Source organism: Zeus faber, assembly GCF_960531495.2.
Source record: "Zeus faber genome assembly, chromosome: 3".
Classification (NCBI taxonomy): domain Eukaryota; kingdom Metazoa; phylum Chordata; class Actinopteri; order Zeiformes; family Zeidae; genus Zeus; species Zeus faber.
This window is the reverse complement of record NC_137190.1, coordinates 29,522,613-29,538,223: the sequence shown is the minus strand read 5'-3', so window position 1 is coordinate 29,538,223 and position 15,611 is coordinate 29,522,613. Positions and strand designations below refer to the sequence as shown.

The 15,611-nt window shown below is 43.6% G+C and overlaps 1 protein-coding gene across 5 annotated transcripts; it reads right to left on the bottom strand.

Moving 5' to 3' along the window:
- Positions 1 to 449: 449 nt before the first annotated feature.
- On the bottom strand, positions 450 to 15,572 carry itgb6 (integrin, beta 6). 5 transcript variants are annotated; one of them, XM_079997421.1, is made up of 17 exons: positions 15,222 to 15,572; positions 12,437 to 12,537; positions 12,187 to 12,245; positions 11,472 to 11,551; positions 10,371 to 10,566; positions 10,043 to 10,289; positions 9,465 to 9,630; positions 9,178 to 9,339; positions 8,940 to 9,035; positions 8,501 to 8,590; positions 7,258 to 7,392; positions 6,234 to 6,654; positions 5,850 to 6,072; positions 4,018 to 4,112; positions 2,600 to 2,716; positions 1,326 to 1,492; positions 450 to 1,098 (listed from the first exon to the last, which is right to left on the bottom strand). In XM_079997421.1, exons 3-17 carry the CDS (start codon positions 12,239 to 12,241, stop codon positions 1,024 to 1,026), a joined length of 2,325 nt encoding a protein of 774 aa, XP_079853547.1. In that variant the 5' UTR covers positions 12,242 to 12,245; positions 12,437 to 12,537; positions 15,222 to 15,572; the 3' UTR covers positions 450 to 1,023. The 5 variants fall into 5 exon arrangements, with proteins under 5 accessions (XP_079853547.1, XP_079853546.1, XP_079853545.1 ...); XM_079997420.1 differs by having other exon boundaries at positions 12,187 to 12,537; XM_079997419.1 differs by having other exon boundaries at positions 12,187 to 12,487.
- Between the last annotated feature and the right edge of the window lie 39 nt (positions 15,573 to 15,611).

Here is a 15,611-nt window from a genome sequence, read left to right as displayed (position 1 = left end):
AACTTTCCTCAAGTTTCCAGAGGGACAGCCGTGACGTCACGGTGACGTAGCCAGAGGCTCTGCAGTCTGCAGGAGGATGCACGCATTTCTGCAGACAAGACCCACCAGAGGTCTATATATATAATAATTATTTTCTTATTATTTGATGTTTTATTTTTCATGCATATATACACATATATAAATGTAATACACATGCAGTATCCTGTGTATTTTACTGTACGTAAAATAAAAATGTTACCCTTACCCTCTTATCTTAATGTTTGTTTTTATGTTTCTAACACTGTATTGCCGCTGAATTGGCCAGGGCTCCCTTGGAAAGGAGATCTTGATTCACAATGGAACATAACGGTGGTTAAATAAATGTTTTGTTTTTTTTAAGAAAACCTAGGGTATTAAGGAATAAATTCGAACTTTCTGCCGTGTGGATATTTAACATACATTCTGAAATCCTCATTCCACAATAGGAGGGCGCAACTTTATTTGTGTACCACACAGTTCAACAAAACATCTCTCATCATCGACATTCAAGGCTCAGCCTCGCTTTCCCATAAAAAAAACAACACATTAGTCCGCATAGTCTCCAGTAAGTACAAAAGCGTTCTCCAGTAGTCCACCACTCAGACCACCACACAGATTATGTTTCAGATCTCTCAACGGGACCATACAGTGTTTAACTTAGCATTTGCAACCTTCAGAGGCGGATTTTACACATTTACAGCAGCAAAATCATCAACAGTGTAAGCCAGCAACTCTTTTCTGAATGTTCAGTGTTGCTGATGTGTTACAAAAACATTACCGCCACAATGCTCTCTCTCATGCACACACACACACACACACACACACACACACACACACACACACACACACACACACACACACACACACACACACACACATACACACACACACCCAAGCAGATCCAGTGCACACAGACACAGTGTGTTTTTTTTGCATTGCATTGATAACAAAGTGTCGTTTTTTGGGGTTGTTTTTTTTTAATCAGTAGTGATCCATTGTAATAGTCTATTCTCGTCCTGTGTTCTTATAAGTGACATTTTTGAACGTTGAGGTGGAACTTCTGAACAACGGGTTGGTCCCCTGAGAAGAGAAAAAAGGAAAACAAAAGAAGCATTCAGAAACGGCCATTATGTTCAATGCTCTTTGGAAGCACATCTAGACACACACACACACACACACACACACACACACACACACACACACACACACACATAAAACTCCACTTTGACTTTCCATAATAATTCCAGTTGTATTATTAATTTAGCTGCAATGCACAGCTCCATCCTGTGAATTGGCGTTTCCCTCACCGACTGCCACTTTGCCTTTGTCCGCTCCGCCTCAAACTTGGCCACCTCTTTTCTGTCGTGAACTGACACCAGCAGCTTCCATGCCACGAGCAGGATCAGGCCTATGCACATGATGGACAGGGAGACGCCCACGATGATCATAACAATGTTGGGTGGCTCAGGGCAGTCTAGGGAGAAAGGGGAGAGGGTCAAACAATTACCTATATAGCCCCATTCCAACCCTCTAAACACGTATACAATCTAAGGGGTGGGTTGGTGGACACAGATAAGGCCAAATCGTAATCCTCAATCACATTTTTTGATCTGGGCTAATTGAAACGGCCTTTTCTCAGTCATGGGTTAAAATCGTCTTGGTTTGAAAAAAAATATGATTTCCAGAAGGAAAATTAGTGGTAATCTAAGCTCTAAGTGATGTCTTGAATTAAACCTGACCAGGCAGGTTTATGTTTGGGATTAATGGTTAATCCCAAAAATGTATGTAGTTAATGTGGACCTCCAGGTCGACCAGGTTGATCTGAGCTAAGACCAGCACCAAGACCAGACAGAAGGTGCAACCTTCTGACAGTAGATGATTAGTTGATAATTAGCTTAGTCCTAGTCTAGAACTAATTCATCTTCAATTAAGCAACATCTCAGAAAAGGTATTTTTAAATTCTGGATTAATTTAAGTAAAATAATCTTAGTCCTTATTTTGATTAAACCCTGTCTGCAAACCGCCACATTATCTTTTAAAATAGAAAATGATTGAGCAAAAACACTGGGGCTTTAGTAAAAAGCCCTGTAATTGTTCATTGTGATAAGTGCAGACAGGGTTTAAATCAGGACTGAGCTAATCCTATTTAAATGAATCCAGAATTTAGAAAAATGTGTTTCTGAGACATTGCTGAATTTAAAATGAATAAGTTTTAGACTAGGTAATCCTAGACTCAGGTTATGAAGATACCTGGTCTTGGTGCTGGTTTTAGTCCAGATTATCCAGTTTCTCTAATGTCAAGGTCGACCTGGAGGCCCACGTCCATAAATCCAAAGATAAACCTGCCTCTGGTCAGGTATAATTTAAGCCTTCACTTAGACCTAGATTAGCACTAATCGTCCTTCTGGAAATCAGATTGTTTAAACTTAGACTAGGGCAAGAGACTATTTCAAACCATGACTAAGAAAGGCCATTTCTGTTACACCATCTTAAATGCATGATTTAGTCTTAGATTCGTCCGAAACTGTGTCTGCGAAACCGCCAGAACATGTTTTATGCCTTTTTTTCAATGAACCCTCACCGTAGATCTGCAGGTTGTAGGCGGTGTTGCCGAGGTCCCCCGCCACGATGCTAAAGGCGATGAGACAGTCGTTCTCGCTCTTCAGCGTGCACTGCATAGAATGTCTCTTGTCGTACTCTAAACAGGAAAGGGCACAGACACACTGCAGCCATCAGGAGAAATCCATTGTAAATCACCTCCCCTTTCCACATTGTGCAGAGAATGTAAGAGGATATGCTTGCCTTTGGTTTGACATCAATGTGATTTCCATATCAAAGACTTCAATCTGTGCGGCCTCTGCGTGCGTGTGTGTGTGTGTGTGTGTGTGTGTGTGTGTGTGTGTGTGTGTGCGTGTGCGTGCGTGCGTGCGTGTGTGTGTCCTGCACTATTGTATTTCCCGTGTGAAGCCTGAAAATCTTCCGCGATAATCAGATATACCTCTCAGCTTGCATAAGTGTACGCAACATCAAAATAATGCCTCCTGTAAAAAGACCTGAAGTCCCAAAGCCCGCTCATTCACTCCGACCACAATAGCACTGTCTGTAGGACAAGGTAAATAATATGTTCTCCCATTGTGCCGAGCGCGCTGAATGGTGGGGGACGGACATTTTGTCTGGCTGGCGGTCTGGAGGGAGGGAGGGAGGGACGGCTCGGAGGGACTCCTCTGCGGCGCAGGCCTTCCTCCAAATCCTTGACCCCTGGGGAACCTTAGCACGGACCTCTGTCGGAAATATAACCTCAAGTCCCGCAACGAGCATTTTCAAATTAGGATAAGACCGATAGAGATAAATCAAGAAATGAAATGAACTGAGGTTCACAGGTGAGCCGTAATCCGAAACAGAAATATATAGCAGCGAGTACAGGGTTCATTCTGGCAAAATGAAATTCAAGGTCTTCCTTGTCTATTTCCAACCCTGCTGGAGAAAATTTACATTTCCCTGGTATAATCTATGTCGTAAAATCCATCCTGGAATTTTTTTTAATTACGTTACGGTTTGAATAACCAAACCGCCGCGTTGTTTTCAAGGACATCTTCAAGAACTTCAGCACAAAGGGGGCTATTTTCAAGGTATTCTAGTACAGGTAGTCCTCACTTAACGACTTACCAGTTTTTTTACGACCAGTTCTCTGACCGGTCTATGTCTACGCTGTGAATAATACCGCGGCGTGCGCGTCTCAGCGCCAAGCATCACCGTTCTCAGTCTCGTTCCCGCAGTCCGTCAGTATTCACTACGCTAGCGTTTACAATCTCCAAGACTCGGTTGTTAAGTAAGGAGTACCTGTACTTACAAAATCTGCAGATGAAATTCAAGCCCGTACGTCATCTACATAATAACCATTTTGTTAGGTCGGTGGAGTTGAAGCCTATACATGATACTGTACGTCCCAAAGCCGCGGGGGGGATCCAAGCGAAACCGGCGACTGAGCCAGACGCGTACCTGTCGACGTGTTGACGGAGACCTTGGGGACGCTGCACCTCTGGGCGCACGAGTCCAGACTCTCCTTCACTTGTAGATGGCACTCCACACAGGCCCTGGGAAAAAAAGGCACAAAAAAAACAAAACAGCCCATGTTGCCTCGTGATGCTCGTCTCCCGGGAGAGAGAGGATCGGGGAACGTTTTAATCGCTGATAGCACCACGCGGTACTTTCGGGAGATCTGGAGTCTTAGCCTCTTATCAGCTTGTTCCCAAGGCTCCCCCTGGCTCCTTATCGGCACTGAACGCCGCCACCCCACCCCCCCCCACCCCCACCCCCGGGGTGGCGGTGTCGGATACACGGGCCCTGACAGCTCCTTCACAATGGCCGAAAGGAAATCTTTGAGCCCCGCGTCGGGGACATTAGTCTTTCAGTGTCGCCTGGAAAGAGGAGACAGACGTGGACAAGAGGCCTGCAACACGATACCTCTGTAGGGTTGTTTGGCTTTGAGAACCTATTCCTTTTTACTGTTAAAGGACAAGTATTAAACCTGTGATCCACCTTTAAGGGCTGCAGAGTCAGAGTGCCTTTCTACACGACGGACAGGTGTTTTGTCCACATTCCCGCCTTTCTACTCCATGTTGACAGAATCTGGAACCGTATCTCGGCTGCTGCCAAGATTGTGAGTGTTCCTCTGCTATTCCTCTGAGATTTTTCAAAACACTCCCTCCCTCCATCACCCACTCTGCACCAGCGTTGGCATATTCAACCCTCTGGAGCCATCTTTTTGTTCACAGTTTTGCTATAAATTCACTTTTGCCTTCATTTTGCATCTAAATAAACGGTCTTGACCCCCTGATCCAGGACACCATTGTCCTTTCAGCAGAAAACTCAGCTAAGTGTCATTTGTAATTTTGCCAGTTCAAACACACAAAAATAAAAGTCAAATATCCGGATCTAGCCTTGCAGTCGGCGCTTTTCTCCAATTGTTTTTTGTTGAGTTATGGCGAATGTGTTTCTTCAGGCCTCAAAGAGGTTCTACGCAATCAATTTGATGAATTTGTCATGCGATGAAATCTCCACAGCCGTACCACTTTCGTCACGTTTTCCCGGCTTGTTTTATAGCGCTACAGGAGAGAAGTTAGTCAAATTATTACTTTTTTTCAATAAAACATGCAGCATTCAGTAACTGCAACTTCAATGGGTTAATGGTTGAGGCGGGTGGAGGGATTAACGGTTGAGGCATCCCGCCCCAGCAGGTAGCTGCTGGGGCGGGATGAAGCCTGGATGATGGGCACTTAATTCATCTGTTCTATTCAATACATACCCTGTATATTATATTCTTGTAATGTCTCGTCTGCATCTGGCATCAACCTATGCCATATATGCCTATGCCATATATGCCTTATTAATTTTATAACTCTACCTTTACATTACATTTACATTACATTTAGTCATTTAGCAGACGCTTTTATCCAAAGCGACTTACAATTATTCAAACACCGACGGACGCAGCCATCAGGAGCAATGAGGGGTTAAGTGTCTTGCTCAAGGACACTACAGCATGCTAGCAGGAGGAGCCTGGGATCGAACCAGCAACCTTTGGATCACTAGACCACCAGCTCTACCAGCTCAACCTTTGGATCACTAGACCACCAGCTCTACCTCCTGAGCTACCATCCCCATACTACCTACGTTGTTTTGCACAACCTTTGGAGTTTACCCTTTCATCATTTCACAACAGCGTACTTTTATTATCGTATAGAGTCAAATAAAAAGTCTTGAATCTTGCCAATGATAGAGACCAAACTTGATTCATAGTTGAGCTTTTAAAGCCGGGAGCATCTTTTCACCTTGCGGAGCTGCAGGTGTCCCCGCACGTTGGACACTTCTCGCAGAGGCTCCCTGAGGCGCCGGCGACAGAACAGACGCACTGGCCACACTCGCACCGGCCCCGGCCGCTGCAGAGGGTGCCGTCCTCAGACATGCACGCCTCCATGCTGGTGCTGCAGTTACAGTACTCCCCGATCCACCGGCCCTGGCACACACACTCCCCGCAGTCGCACTGCCCGTGGCCTGCACGCGCACACACACACACACACACACACACACACACGAAAGACGTCAAAGACAGATCATCTATCTATCTATCTATCTATCTATCTATCTATCTATCTATCTATCTATCTATCTATCTATCTATACCATTCCACAAATCAATAGAAAAGATGTCATACCTCCGCAGAGCTCCCCACGGAAGCGAACGCAGGAGTAGTCGTCACACTCGCAAAAGGGTCCGTAAACGCGGCCGAAGCTGGACGCGTGGCACACGCACTGCCCACAGTAGCAGTCTCCCTGGCCGCTGCAGAGCAGGGCGGTGTCGGCAGCTCGGCAGCTGTCGCTGGGCGCGCTCTCCCCGCCGCACTCGCACTGCGGCCCCACGAAGCCCGGCCGGCAGACGCACACGCCGCACTCCATGGTGCCCTGGCCCCGGGTGCACACGCTGCTGTTGGCCTCGGCGGCGGAGCCCCGGCAGTCGCAGGAGCACAGGGACTCCAGCTCCACCGACAGGCCATCCTGGAAGCCCACCGGCTTGAGGAGGAAGTGCCGCCTTGCCGGCAGGCACTGGGTCAGCTCCACGGAAACGTTGAACGCGACCTGAGGGAAGAAAAAAACAAAACAGGAACTTACATCGAGGACGTAAAGTTACAAGTTAAAAAGTTACAATTGTGGCCTGAGGTGGAAAATCCACGTCCAGTAAGTAGAATTCCACTCCAGGATTTTGAGTCAACCTCATGGATTAACTAATGAACTGAACCCAGATGTCCAACCTACTGAGGGAAATCAACTGGATCAGTGCATGGGTGGAGCAAAAACGTAGAAGGAATTTTACTTTCTGAACCTGGAATTATCCACCTCCGCCTATGGCACATGATGGCAGCCATGTAGGGCAACAAACAGGAACCATGACTTTAAGATTACTTTTGTTTAAAGACCACAACATCAAATTGAGTTTGAGCCTGTTTACCAGTCAGCGCACACATTTCACACTACCCCAGACCATTTTCCTGAATCAAATTCTTTTTTTTTTTTTTAATATTGTCTCTATTTTTAGGGTTTTGGAAAATCCAAACGTATGGTCCAACAGTCCTTTTAACGATGATCTACTTGTATTGGTTTCTGCGCTGTTATGAACTTGTTCAGGGAAAAAAAGGGGGATTTCTTTCCTTTCAGTAGGAAAGTAGGAAATAATTAACAGACCGTGTCTCCGGCTTTGATGCTGGAGCAGCGTTTGAGGCCGGGATACGCAATCCCGTCCTGGCAGATGGCGGTGAAGGACACGTGGAGCTCCTCCGTGTCTCCCAGGACCTCCAGCTCGATCTCTGAACGCAGCTCCTGGGAAGAGAGAGGAAGGCCGGTATACTGACTCATTTCATTTCATCCAGACACGCTGACCTACATTTAAGCCCTTGAGTCATGAACCCAGGTGTGTTGGTACAGGTAACCTCAGCCCATGTTTTTTTTCAGTCTGATTGACTGCAAGACTGTCTGAATGAATGAATGGATGACGAATGTCTGACTAACCAACTCACTGACTGACTGGACTAAACGACTGGGTGCCTTCCCAGGGCTCTGATGGAAAACAAGGGGAGAGGAACAACTTTGTTTGAAAGAACAATGGGCCAAGGGGTCCTCATATTATTGTATTGATATATGTGAGGTGCTTATTGCATTTAGAATAAGGGGTGCAACAGATCTCTTTACTTTAAAGTTCATTACTTGCCTTCAATGTAAAACACCCATCACTGTGCATCGCTACCGGCCTATCTCTTTATCCCTCTCATTTAAGCTCAGAATGACACATTCGGTGCATTATTTACTATACTGAAGGGATTCTGCTGAACGAGCAGAGTGTGGATGGGGGTGTAGCGGCGGTTGGCGCTTGATGGAGTGATTAAAGGACTGACGGCCTGCCACCAGCCACTGCCGCCAGGGGGGATTTAGACCAGGGGCGTGTGTGTGTGTGTGTGTGTGTGTGTGTGTGTGTGTGTGTGTGTGTGTGTGTGTGTGTGTGTGTGTTTGTGTTTGGAGGGAGGGTGGGTGGCTGTGTGGGTGGAGGTTGGGTACAAGAGCTCGACTCGCTGAGAGAAGGAGAAGTTATAGAGGTAAGGAGATCAAACGACGAGGGGCGAGTAGAGACTCGTTGGAGGTGCTGATGCACAAGAATGATGGTGGAATGGGGGGTGGGGGTGTGGAGTCGGAAAGAAAGTGGAAAAGCGAGAGAATGTGAGAGAAAAGGCGTGACAAATAGGCAGAATCGCATATTCTGATCAAAGTAAGGAGGCGATACGGAAGGGCGTGTCTGCTTAAATATTTGGGGGACCATCGCCAGAAGCTTCAATTGATGACGTTCTCGCAACGCCTCGCTTTCATGCGTCCCAGTACGAGTCCACGACATATATGGTCACAGTGTGGTGGAAAAAAAACAAAACGTTTTATTTACTTTGTACGCCGTCACGATCAGCTCCAGGATGTTCGCAGAATCCGACGCCAGGACTCCGACCGTGGCGCCGGGTATGAAACTTGCATAGTTCTGTAAAAAAAAAAAAAAAAAAAGGAAAAAGACACACACACACACACACAAACACAGAAACACAAATGCGCTGTGAGTCAGTTTTGCCCGACCTGGCACTAGCTCAAAAGTTTATAAGTCTTCGGGTGGAAAAAACGGGAAGGTTATGAAACAAAAAGAAAACGTGTTCCAACGGGTCCGAAGAGAATGCTCCAGTGTATCAAATATGTTGAGCTCAACGACAAACGTGCCCAGAGGATGCACTCGCAATTTTGCAGTTCTTTATTTTTGACCAGCGTGACGCGAGGCCCGGGTTTTCCCAAACAAATGTCAGACCACTGAGACTGTAGAGAGAGGAAGAAGAACTCACCTGATAGTTCTGCTGCTGGGCCTCTGTCACGGCAAATATGAGCAAGATATTGTTCTCCACCAACTTATCAATCAGCTGCCCGAGGGTCGGGTACTCCTGGAAAATGAGGAATTAAAAAACAAAAAGAGGTTTTCATTGATGATGGACTCTTCAGACCTCTCCCATGTCAACCACTGCGAGTGTATCACCATTGTTCCGGAGGGCTAAAGCCCCAAATTGGGGCCAAGGTTCTGCTTACCATCACGGTGGACATGGAGTATTCGTTGTTGTGGTCCAGGTGGCACTGCAAATCGTTGGGAATTACGATACCAGCCATCTTACTATCCATCCCAAAGTGTGAGTCTGCATCACTGACAAACACCAGCAAACGCATCGAGTCATTCCTCCAGCCGATCTTCTCCTATCAGGCAGAGCGAGGACACAACAGGAGATACTCCTGAGCTTAAGCTGAAACTGACCTGAGTTGAAGTTTAAGTGAAGTGATTAGACAATATCACAAACTGGCAATCCTTTCTTTCCCCCTACCCCGCAAACTGCCGCCTGCATGATGGCGTCAAAGCCGCACTCCGGCACATCGATATTGGCGGAGACGTGCTGCTCCTCAATGATCCGGTTGAACATGTCCGTGCTGCTCGTCAGGGACAGGATGTGTTTGTACCCAAACGTGGGCAGACAGGTGAAATCGACGCTCCTGAGGAGACAGCACAGAGATGCAGAGATGTCAGTCAACCCCTTGTTGCAACGCTGTTTGTCTGATGCTCTTGAGGTTTTTGTCCAAGGATTTTGTCCGGTGGTCCTTCCAATTTGACAGAAGTTATTTCTTATATCATCGTTCTACACAGTTGTACGTCCTATGCAATCGTCCCAAAAACCATGCTTGTCCAACATTGCAAAACTTTGAGTATTTCTCTACAAAGGACCCTTCTTTGTTATTTGACCGAGTCTGTGTACGTCAATGACCGAGTCAGGCATTTGGTGTTGAAATTCAGTGACATCTCTATAGAACACAGATGGGATTTACAACCTCAAATTTCCACAGAGGATGTGGTTCAAGGTGAGCTACTGGTTCTTGTTTTGTTGTTTTTTATGTCCGCTTTCATCACCTGCAGGGGTTGACTAGCTCTTCTTCTGCCATCTTGATGAAGGGCAGAACGGGCTTCTCCACGAAGGAACCGAACCCCAGTTGGAACTTGCTGGTGAGGACGGCCATCTCTTTGGATAGGGTGGAACCCAAGTCCTTGATCATCGCCAGATCATCGGTCATGGACGCCGAGAGATCCATCAGGTAGTATATGTCCACGGGGTAATCTTCTGTTTGTTGAACTTTGACCTGGAAGGTCATCTGGCTACCTGTGCAAGAATGAAATCAAAAATCATCAGGATCTAAAAAGTGAAACGTCTGTTAAGGAGCCTTCGTTTGAGGAAGCTTACCAGGCCGGAGTTTGAGGACCATCCTCTGTGGAGAGATCTGGGTGCTGTTGGCAGTGTCGGTCTTCTTCCCCAGCGGACGATCCTCCAGGATTTTGATGCTAGAGACGTGGAATTCCAGTCGGTCCCCAGAACATCCTTTCTGTCGTAGATTTTCCAGTGTGTCGCACCGCTCATTGGTGGAAAACCAGGTGAAATTCTAAGAGGAGAAAGACACCTTGGGATTAGGCCCATATAGAATACCGAACTTCCAGTATTCTATGTGGGACGTAATACTTTCCTATACTTCATCTGATAGTACTATATAATAATACATATTAATGTAATATATCTGATAGCTTTTGAAAAAAATAACAACAACAACTGTGATTACAAAGCACTGTGTTTCGTGAACTAATCTCTAAGCAATCTGTCCGACTTAGAATTTGAACACTTTGGAGAATATAAAACAGCACCGTTCTAGAATTATAGAGAAATCTCCCTTACAAAATGAAACATATTGACATGTATTACATTCCAACATTGTGCATATATTTTACCAAATACAAATACATGCCAATACATTTTCATTGGTTGTCATCAATATATTACAATGCAGTAACTGTCAATTACTTTTCAGTTATGTATCCATAATATTAAATAATATATTTTGCGGAAACATATGGTATATACATACACACATACGTACATACATACATACATACATACATACATACATACATACATACATACATACATACATACATACTGTACATACATACGCACGTGCACACCCACGCATGCACGCACGCACACACACACACATATATATATATATATATATATATATATATATATATATATATACATAATCAGTATGAAACTGAGGAAAGTGTGTATAGCAGTAATTGAGACAAATAATTAAAAAAAAAACAAGAATATCAAAATACTGCATAATAGATCTCCATGCATGGAACATGTTTCCATTGCATCAGAAATACTCCACAACAAAACACTTGTTTTTGCTGAGGTACGCAATGAAGTGCCATGGGATTTTTGAGTAACTTCACAACCATAGCATTAAAAGGCAGCACGGTTCCATTCCCAAACCCCACCAGTTCACACCTCCTGTGCACACCAGGCGCAGTGTGGACTGAGCTGCAGACACCCGTCACAAGTCACGGCGTTGCCCGTGGAGCATGACCCTGCAGGGGACCAGGTAAACACAAAAACACTGTGGTGATGCTGCTGGCTGGGAAAATGTCTAACGCTGGAACTACATTAAATAACAACAACAGTTCTTGGGTTCGATTTTTAACCTGGAGGTTTGGTTTTGGGTTGTTGTTTTTTTTTCACAATACGCTTATATACGCACAATACTGTATAGGCTTTCATCGAGGTGGACTTTTGATCAGAGATATATTTTAACCGAATCATAAACGATAGTGCTTGATAACTTGATAACCGACAAAAAAAAAAGAGGAAAACGTACAATATAGGTCAATCTGTAGTTAAGGAATAGAGAATTGCCAAAGTTTATATTATTATTATTATTATTTTATATTATTATTATAATTATACTGTTATACTAATATAATATAACATTATATTATTATGTTACTATATATTACTTCAGACAGCAATTACACATACAGTATATACACATACAAACATATTTATATATATATAGACGTTGACAAAATATACAACCCATTTTTTAATAAATATAACCCTGACCCTAATCCTACACAATAAATAGTCAACTCTCAATCTAACCGCAATTCACATTTGAATCAAGCCGCTGTCCCCGAACTGAGAAGAAATCTTAAAACGTCCTTACCCTGCACAGTGTTGATCCAGTAGCGGAGAATCAGGCTCAGTAGTATAAGACCCATTAGTCTGCACGTTTGCCACAGTCGTATCAGGAAAGGAAAAATGTTGTGACTATGAGTTTCATATTTACAGTGTCCGGGTGAAACGTTTCTCGTTTTAACGCGTGAACGCTCTTTGGACGTTCGGTGTCGCGCCGCCGAGCAGAGCTTCCATTCCTCCGCAGCGGGAAGCGGCGACTGGAGCTGCGGCAGGCTCACCTGGACGGCCTTTTATAGTCACTTCCGGACAGGTGAGGGCGCGAGCTGAAACTGCGAACGGCACGACCTCATGACCACCAAGAGGAGTTCAATAGTTTTACCTTCATTTGAAACAAATGAGCGTAAAAAATAAATAAATGAATAAATACTACTACTACTACTCATACCGCTACAACTACTACTACTACTACTACTACTACTACTACTACTACTACTAACAATAATAATAATGATAATAATGATAATACATTTCAGTTTTTAATGTACTCCGTTACATAGCGTCAGGTGAAATATGGACCTGGCACGCCGTAAGTAAACAGAAACTTCAGAAATACTCCAGACACCATAACAGAAAACGTGTTAATCTTTAACAGGGACTGACTGCACTTGGATCACTCCTTCCCTTCCCACAAGTCATCTTTTGTTAGATTATCATTATCAACACACGCTGACGTCAGTCGTATCACGGGGAAGAGTTATGGGTTGGTTTTTATGCAGTATGGTGTACTACAGATTATAGGTTATTTGTTGAGCGATCAAAGGCTTTATATGGTTTCTGAACATTTCTGAAATGCACTTCTAGTATAGGCCTACGAACAAAGCAAAAATGGGTGACAGTATACTTTCAACACACTTTATATCCTTCAGTTTGTAAAAATATATTTTTCTTTTTACTTGGGTTGATCTCGGCCTAGGCCTATAGTTGGACCATACAGACCTTTTGTTATTTTGGGTGGGGGTGTGTAGGCGAGGTGGGGGTATTGGTGAACCACCCGGACCCCCCTGGCCGGCCATAGGAGCCCGTGCATCGGTGTCGAACCGTAAACAGCTGCAGTTCAAATTTCCCCCCATGTGTCCCGACTGAATGGACTCACCAAATTCAACTCCACACCCCTCCGAATCTCAGCCGGCCTCCATCTGTTACCCTGACCTCCCCCACTGCCACCACCCCATCCTCTTTTTTCCGTTCATATTCCTGCCCCCTTTTTTATATTCTGCTCCTCATCCTTTGTCCACCTGTTAACCCATGCCTATCTATCTATCTATCTATCTATCTATCTATCTATCTATCTATCTATCTATCTATCTATCCATCTATCTATCTATCTATCTATCTATCTATCTATCTATCTATCTGTCTATCTATCTATCTATCTATCTATCTATCTATCTATCTATCTATCTATCTATCTATCTGTCTATCTATCTATCTATCTATCTATCTATCTATCTATCTATTTATCTATCTATCTATCTATCTATCTATCTATCTGTCTATCTATCTATCTATCTATCTGTCTATCTGTCTATCTATCTATCTATCTATCTGTCTATCTATCTATCTGTCTATCTATCTATCTATCTATCTATCTATCTATCTATCTATCTATCTATCTATCTATCTATCTATCTATCTATTTATCTATCTATCTATCTATCTATCTATCTATCTGTCTATCTATCTATCTATCTATCTGTCTATCTGTCTATCTATCTATCTATCTATCTGTCTATCTATCTATCTATCTATCTATCTATCTATCTGTCTATCTATCTATCTATCTATCTATCTATCTATCTATCTATCTATCTATCTGTCTATCTATCTATCTATCTATCTGTCTATCTGTCTATCTATCTATCTATCTATCTGTCTATCTATCTGTCTGTCTATCTATCTATCTATCTATCTATCTATCTATCTATCTGTCTATCTATCTATCTATCTATCTATCTATCTATCTATCTATCTATCTATCTATCTATCTATCTATCTATCTATCTATCTATCTATCTATCTATCTGTCTTTCTGTCTGTCTGTCTGTCTGTCCGCCCGTCCGTCTGTCTATCCGCCTGTCTGTCTGTCTATCTATCTGTCTGTCTATCTATCTGTCTGTCTATCGATCCATCCATCTCACCCTTTGTTCACCTTCTCATCTTTCATAACTTCCATCATCCCTCACTCTGATCCCTGCACTCATCCTTTCTGTTATAATCATCACATGTTCCTCTGTTGAAAAGCTTGGCTCTGTTGTTTTTCTGCAGGTCTCGTTTTAGATCCATTTGTTTAGTTATGTATGCGTGTAATGGCGTGATGATACAATATTACATGCATTACATACAGAATAGTATTTCATTTCAAAATTAATTTAATTCATGTTTATAATTCATACCCACAAAAATAAATGATCCTATGTATAGTATCGCATTTTGTATACTCTGTATATTTTTAGATATCTATTTATGTTTCATATTTGTTTATTTATTTGGGCTATTTGTATATATTTGGCATGTTTTTGGTATGTTTCACTACACTTTGTATTGTATTTTAATTTATTATATATTTATTGTGATTTTTTTTTTTTCAGACTGTAAAAAACATGTTTTGACTGTCTTTTTTTTATGCTAATTGTCTCTGGACAAATGCCTCAAACCTCACCAGAACAAATTACTAGTAGGTTACGTTCATTTTGGGGGAATCTTATTGCTGTTTGACCCTTAGATGACTTTCGAAGTTTGAATTAATCAGCTGCTTGAATCAGTTGCTTTTTTCACTCATGGACAGATGGAAATTGGGAAATAAGTCGTGAGTAAGTGTTGATTAAGGAAACCCGTCAAAAACAAAACGCACAGCCCTAACCTGCTCTGCTTGATGCTGATGTCTTCCCTCCATTTCCTATGACAGTATACTACAAGATATTACTCCCCCCCTGCTATCTCTCTCTCTGTCTCTCATTGAATTTAGAGGTTCTAACACGGTCCTACAATGAGGCGGCGTCTCACCTTCAGGGGCGTCCTCTGAGACCATGCTGTCCCTTCTGAGCCTCTCGTCTTTTTCTCACCCACTGAAAAGCGTTGAGAGATCTGGAACCATCAGTCCAACGTCCCACGTCCAACGTCCCACGTCCCACGTCCCACGTTGTATCCAGTTATGTGGTATCGCCGCCACCGGAGTAACAGTAAACCTACTGTAACTAACGTTTATGAAGTATGGGCGCTGGGGGGGGGTTACCCCACTGCCCAGGCTCCCAGGGTGTTTATGTATGTGTGTGTGTGTGTGTGTGTGTGTGTGTGTGTGCGGGTGTGTGTGTGTGTGTGTAGTTGAATGCATGTGTGTATGTGTGTGTGTGTGTGTGTGTATATTGGGTCCTGTGAGGGTGTTTGTGCAAGTTC

What these genes read in the sequence shown, in the direction of transcription:
- itgb6 (XM_079997420.1), bottom strand. Translation starts at nt 12,241, where the DNA reads ATGGGTCTTATACTACTGAGCCTGATTCTCCGCTACTGGATCAACACT. An exon ending in GCGCCTGGTGTGCACAGGAG is followed by an intron (nt 10,567 to 11,471) that starts GTGTGAACTGGT and finishes TTCTCCTCTTAG; the next exon opens with AATTTCACCTGGTTTTCCAC. An exon ending in CCCAGCAGCAGAACTATCAG is followed by an intron (nt 8,591 to 8,939) that starts GTGAGTTCTTCT and finishes TTTTTTTTACAG; the next exon opens with AACTATGCAAGTTTCATACC.